This window comes from Trametes versicolor, assembly GCF_000271585.1.
Source record: "Trametes versicolor FP-101664 SS1 unplaced genomic scaffold TRAVEscaffold_8, whole genome shotgun sequence".
In the NCBI taxonomy this organism is placed as follows: Eukaryota; Fungi; Basidiomycota; class Agaricomycetes; order Polyporales; family Polyporaceae; genus Trametes; species Trametes versicolor.
This window is the reverse complement of record NW_007360328.1, coordinates 1,433,472-1,439,549: the sequence shown is the minus strand read 5'-3', so window position 1 is coordinate 1,439,549 and position 6,078 is coordinate 1,433,472. Positions and strand designations below refer to the sequence as shown.

Genomic DNA, 6,078 nt, shown 5'->3' with positions numbered 1-6,078 from the left:
GCGCGGGACGCCGGCGACACACAAACAAACGAAACAAAGATTAGCGCACGGGACGGGTATATATTGCGGGCGACGACAGGCGGGGGGCTGCACCGGGCCTCCCGTGCTTTCGTCTTCGCTTTCTGCTCTGCTTTCTGCTCTGCTCTCCGCTATGTGCTCCCTCCCGCATCGTGGCACGTGTGCGTGTCCGCCCGCACCGCTGCCCACGCGGCCGACGCGGCCACTTGTGGCGCAGAGCGCAGCGCGTGGTGCGGCGCGCTGCGGCTCGACTCGACGGAGGTGCGTACGTCCGTCCGCCGCTGCACTCGTTCCCCGCGCTGACAGACACCAGGTACGCAGGCGTGCATCACCGCACTCACCTGCGAGTGCGGAGCGTGACGGCGTGGGCGTCGAGCGGGCGCGTCGGGACGTTCGCACACGCGAGCCGGGGGTGCTGTCGGCCTCCGCGGGTGCGAGAGAGGGGACTGGTATCTGTCATACGTAGGCGCCCGTCAGTAGACGTAGCACGAGGCTCCTGCATGTATTACCGTACCTGGCGCCGTTGAAATTTGTTGGGCACAGTATGTTGCAGGCGCGAGCGCCGTGTGGTACCGATGTCACGTCGAATCTCGCGAGAAATGTCGGTGTGATGGCGGTATGTGTCGAGTAGGTACCTTTGCCGGTGAGTGCGATATCACGCGTAGAGGACTTGCCTCGGGACGTTCGAATCCGCCCGCCACGAGTGTTTCCGACCTTCGTGCGACGTGCGAGAGTGTGGTCAAGTACTGTGTCCCTTTAGACGCCCGTCAGTAGACATGAATACGAGGCTCGGGCTTGAAGTACTGTACCTGGCGCGTTGAAACTTGATGAGCACAGCATGTTGAGGGTGCGAGCATCGCGTGGTATCCATTTCACGTCGACATTCGCGAAATAACTGAGGGGGACGGCCGTATTTGTCGAAGAAGTGCCGGTTGCCGGCGAGTGCGGGGAAAACAAATGACATCACGCTATCGTGCGAGTACAGCCAGAGCGTATGAATGAAAGAACGAAGCGAATCTGCGCACTCGTCGAGGAGAAATCGACGATTCGGTGATCGAGCGTCCGCGCCCGGACGACGGCAGGGGCAGCGCGGGAATCGACGGGGAACGTACCGGAGGCGCCATTTGGACGTTTCTTGCGTATAGAGGCCGGGCGAGCGATGGACTGGCAAAGGGATGGAGGGGAAACAGCGGTTTCCAGCAGCAGGACTCGCGGGCGCGCGGGGAAAAGAGAGAGGGATGGGGGCATAGGCCGGCCGAAGTCGCTTGCGCGAGCACAGGTGGAACGGAGGAAGACAGCGGCGGGGAGCAACGTTGGAGTGCAGACGCGGGCACGGGAAGGGCGTGACGGGCGGTCGAGCGAGTGTTGGCCAAGGCAGCGACAGGGCTCGAGCAGGCGTGAGTGAGGGAGTGAGGTCGTCAGTGCAGTGAAGCAAGGGCGAGACAGGCGCGTCATTGCGAGGCTTGGGCGTCTATCGTGTGGCGCGAGTCGCGTCCGAGAACGCGCTCTGCACCTCTCACGACGCCGCTGCGAGCACTCGACACCGCTCCTTCGACCTCAAGTCCACGATAATGTCCGGGAAACGCGGAGTCTCACAGCGCAGCCTGCGCCCCCACCCAGCCAGAGCCCTCTCACCAGCCAGCCAGCCAGCCCAGCCATTTTCCTCTGCGTACGCCTGCGCCTAGCGCTGCCCTCTGCGCCCACCACAACACACCGCGACCACCACCTGCCCCCCGCCCACACTTGTTAGAGGTGCGTACGAGTGCTCATTGCGCGTTATCCGATGCTCGCAGGCGATCGATCCGTGTGCGCTGTCGTCGTCGCCGACGCGCAGGCGGCGCGGGGCGGCGCGTCGCGCCCAGACGCGTCCCCCATGCACGCGTCGCGACCGTGTCGACGACCTCGCCGCGCTTCCACATCGCTCGGGGACGTGTTGGACGCCCTGCTCATACTCCTCCTGCCCTTATAGATGCCGAAGGAGACGACCAAGACGACCAAGGTGCGCATATGTCCACTTCTGCCCGCATATATGCGTTCCCCCACCTCGGGGCCGCTGTATGTGCGCTGAGCGGTGCTGATTGAGCGTTCTATTCGCAGAGGAGGGCGGCCACGAAGCAGGATAAGGCGCCGAAAGCGAAGGGAAAGAAGGATCCGAAGGCACCCAAGCGGGCGCTGTCCGCATACATGTTCTTCAGCCAGGACTGGCGGGAGAGGATTAAGGCTGAGAACCCCGACGCCGGTTTCGGTGAGTGCTAGTCGCCGCCGTCGTCAGCTGGATCGGTCACTGATAAGACGCGTGTGATAGGTGAAATTGGCAAACTCCTCGGTGCGAAGTGGAAGGAGCTCGACGACGACGAGAAGAAGGTATGTTCATTCTATATAGTCGTTATATGCGGTCTAACGTCTCTGTTTCAGCCCTACCTCGACCAGGCCGCGGCCGACAAGTCGCGGGCCGAGGAGGAGAAGAACGCTTACGATGTACGTACTCGCGTTCATCAGAGCTTTTGTCCGCTGCTTACGTTTTTTCGCAGGGCAAGAAGGCCGACAGCGGTAGCGGTGACGGGGACGACGACGACGAGTGAACAATACCCCCACTCCGCCTCTGTATATGCGTCCCTCTGTGTTTATCCTGTGTGTATGGCTGCTAGATACTCCGCGCCCTCGCGTCTCCGTCTCGTCTCGCTTCGCTGCTTGCTGCCCGTATATTACTCAAAACCGTAGGACTGTCCGCCCCGTCTCGTTCGTTCGCGTCTCCTTCTATGTACTGTTCTTCGTACTTCGCTAGTCGTATGGCTTCGTCTGCGGGTGCATGCGCGTGCGCGCGTCGCGTCCGTTGTATCACGAACGACGTCCTGTAATACTAGACGATGATGGTGTACTTGTTATGTTCGGTTTAAATTATATGAAATCTTCCTCCACACGCGCAACGAACCGCAACATCCCCAACGTGTGCCGGTACAGTTGAACATGCATAGGCATAGCGAAGTTCAACATGGTTGGAAAGCAATCAACACGCGGTACCCCGCAGTGCCAGCACAGCTGGATGCGGCACCGGAGCGCTCATGTGGGGAAGCGGATCAATCGCGGGGTGCGGGGGCGGAGGTGCTCAGGCTCCTCAAGTGTCCGGAGTGAATTCGTGCGTCGGGCAGGGTATTGGGAGTGTATTGGCAGTGGTTTGGGAGCATAGTAGGGACATGGCCATGGTTTGGGAGGGTATTGGACGCGGGGGGTGTATTGGGAGGAACTTGAAGACGCGCTCGCACGATGGGCGCTGGTTTCGCTCTCTCCTCACGCCGCCATCTCGCGCGCACACCGAAGTCCCACACGCCGCCGCGGGGCTCGTAGCAGGTATGCACTCAATTCTGTATGTACAACAGCGCGAACAGAGCCCCTAGCAGGACCCAACCGGGCACAGACGACGCCAGTTCGCACGCCCTGCGCATGTCGACTCGCCCACGCGCGACTCTCCTTGCTCGCACCTGCGCTCGGGCACCACCTGCGAGCGCTGGGGCGCCGCGTGCTGCAGACCTCGACGCGCCCGTCGCAGACCCTCTGCGCGATCTCGCGTCTGCTCCATCCGCGCAGGCGAGTCCGCAGATCTCGGGGCGCACGGTGCGGCGCAGCGCCACCGAACAGCGATCTCGGTGCGGCTTTATCTACGCGCGCACTTCAAGCGTTCACGGCCACGACTCCGCCTCGTCCCGCCCTTGCTCGCGGCCGCCGACGTACTTCGTTTCGGAAGACGATCTGGGACGAACGTCCTGCACGACGCACTTCAGGTCAGCTCTGCGCGGTGTCTCAGCCGGCGCCTTGACTCACCGTGCTCTCACAGACAGACTCCGCGCCGCCGGCGCGTCCGGCGCGACCTTGACCGCCTCCCGACTCCCCACGGCCGGCGGCCATTCGTGCTCACCGTGATTCCCTGCACATGTACGTCAGACGACCCATCCGAGGCCTCGAGACAGAAATGGTACTCATCTTCGTCCGGTGTCCTAGGTATCGTCGCAATTCGCGCGAGCATGCGTCCCCGGGAGGTATGTCCGTCCGCGACGTCTGGAAGATCTACTTGCCTCGCCGGGAGATCGTCAAAGCGCCGCGCGAGGACGTGCGCGCTCTCACGCGCCGCGGAAGCTACCGCATTGGCCGTGCGGTGCTTCAACCTCCCCCGCCACCCCGAGGTACGCCAGTCGACGCCTTCGTGTACCCAAGAACTCACCTCGCAGGGCGTTCGCCAGCGTACTTGGTCCTCGGGCTCGTACCTCGGGACCTCGCCGCCGGAGGATCTACCTGCCTCACCAGGGCATCGTCGAAGCGCCGCGCGCGGGGATGTCCGCGCTCTCACGCGCTGCAGGAGCTCCTGCGAGTCTCCCGTCCGCCGCGAGGTGCTTCAACTGGCTGCGTCGTCTCTAGGTATGTCAGTCTACGCCTTCGCGTGCGCAGTCTCGATCAAGAACTCACATTTGCGAACCTATCTCGCGGGGTGCTCAGCAGTGCCGTATCGACACACGGACGGGCGCGCGGGCACGAACTGCGGCAGCCTGCCTCGTCTCGCGATATGCGAAGCTGCCCGGGAGGTTGCGGGGACTGCCCGAGCATCTGCTCGAGGTATTCCGCTATGAGGCAAGCCGAGTACGTACCTTTGCGTGCTCCACCGCCGCTGATCATTTGAGCTTCGTGCTCCTCCCAGAGTCAGGCGCAACGGCGTGGTGATGGCGAGGGTGCGAGGGTGTCGGCGAGTGACCAGGTACGTGTGTGCAGGAAGAGCAGCGAGACGCTAGCGGTGGTGGAGGAGGCACAAGGTAGGGACATGGGAGGGGGATTGGCACAGGATGCCGTGTGGGTCAGCGTTTGCCGGCTGCCCCACCATACCAAGGTGCTGCACTCCCGGAGTGCAGCACACGCGGCGCACGTCTCCGCTGCCACAGCGTGTGCGTCGGCGGCACGCGGCATCTCGCCGCGCCCAAAGTGAGTTATTGTCACCTGCTTGACGATAATTCTGCTGACATCAGTTGTGCATACCCCCAAAATAGAGTGCCATCTAGCCTCGCAACGGGGACGCCGTCCTCGCGTAGTTAGTGATCCTCCTGTACTTCTGAATTAATCAATCCCATGTCTTGTGTGCATCAAGTTCTCTCAGGGCGCATTTCGGGGGTTTAGCTTAGATTGGCTCAAGTGTGCTCAGCTCAGCCGGTGGACTCAGAAATACTATCTTGTCAGAATGGCCTTCACTCAAGAATATACTGTCCCAAGGAGCCTGTCTACTGTACATGTACATGCAAAGGAAATGGCTATCTACTGCCCACCCTCTTGGCACTTGCCTGCACGCCCAGGAGGGTCCCAAAAATATTTGAAACATGTCAGATAGAGGCCCCAACAGTGCTGTCGCGTAAATTTGCACTTACCGAGCTCCGCGCAGGCCGCGCGCAGACGGCGGCCGCACGAACGTAACCCGCGCACCTTGCCGCCGGTCACGGAGCATCCAGACCCGAAAAGCCGATGCCGCACTCCCTTCATCTCGCGCGCTCTGAGGATGCAATCCACGAGATAATCATATATTATTGTACGGACCACAGCGCTCGATTGATGCGTACGGAATCGTCGGGCGCGGGCGCGAGCAGTGTGAGGGAAAGAGACAAGCGAGGGAATCGGAGCGGACGCCCGTGGCACGCAGCGCCACAATCTCTCAGGCGCTCGGAACAATTGCCATACACGGCAGTTCCTGTCGTTCGTCCCTGCGCGCTTGTGCTTCTTGCTCCCTGCCACAACAGCGGCGACCGCAGCACCGAGTTCTCGCTCATCAAGCCCTGTCTGCCGTACCAAACGAAAGTGGAAATTACGACATGCGTCTAATTAGACTCGCAATTAGCTAGGAATCCCGGACACCGCCCCTCTAGTCGACCGCTCTCTGCCCCGCCCGAGAACCCTACTCGCTGCCGATGTCGCTCTCCACCTCGTCCTCCGAGTCGATGTCCGAGTCCAGAATCATCTTCGGCGTCTTGGGCCCGTCCTTGCGCCTCCGGTATGGCCGCCCCGTCTTCGGGTAATTCCTGACGCTGGCCG

At 61.8% G+C, this 6,078-nt stretch overlaps 2 protein-coding genes across 2 annotated transcripts in view; one reads left to right on the top strand and one right to left on the bottom strand.

Moving 5' to 3' along the window:
- Positions 1 to 1,987: 1,987 nt before the first annotated feature.
- TRAVEDRAFT_127451 (HMG-box) lies at positions 1,988 to 2,600 on the top strand (the record flags this gene model as incomplete). Its single annotated transcript, XM_008042443.1, has 5 exons — positions 1,988 to 2,017; positions 2,116 to 2,263; positions 2,324 to 2,382; positions 2,434 to 2,496; positions 2,550 to 2,600. 5 exons carry the CDS (start codon positions 1,988 to 1,990, stop codon positions 2,598 to 2,600), a joined length of 351 nt encoding a protein of 116 aa, XP_008040634.1.
- A 3,341-nt stretch (positions 2,601 to 5,941) lies between these two features.
- TRAVEDRAFT_49522 (uncharacterized protein) overlaps positions 5,942 to 6,078 on the bottom strand; it is a gene marked incomplete at both ends in the record, with an annotated part of 502 nt that continues 365 nt past the window's right edge. The window contains one exon of the mRNA XM_008042081.1: positions 5,942 to 6,071. Coding sequence (XP_008040272.1) covers positions 5,942 to 6,071 — 130 coding nt within the window. The remainder of the gene's footprint in view (positions 6,072 to 6,078) is intronic.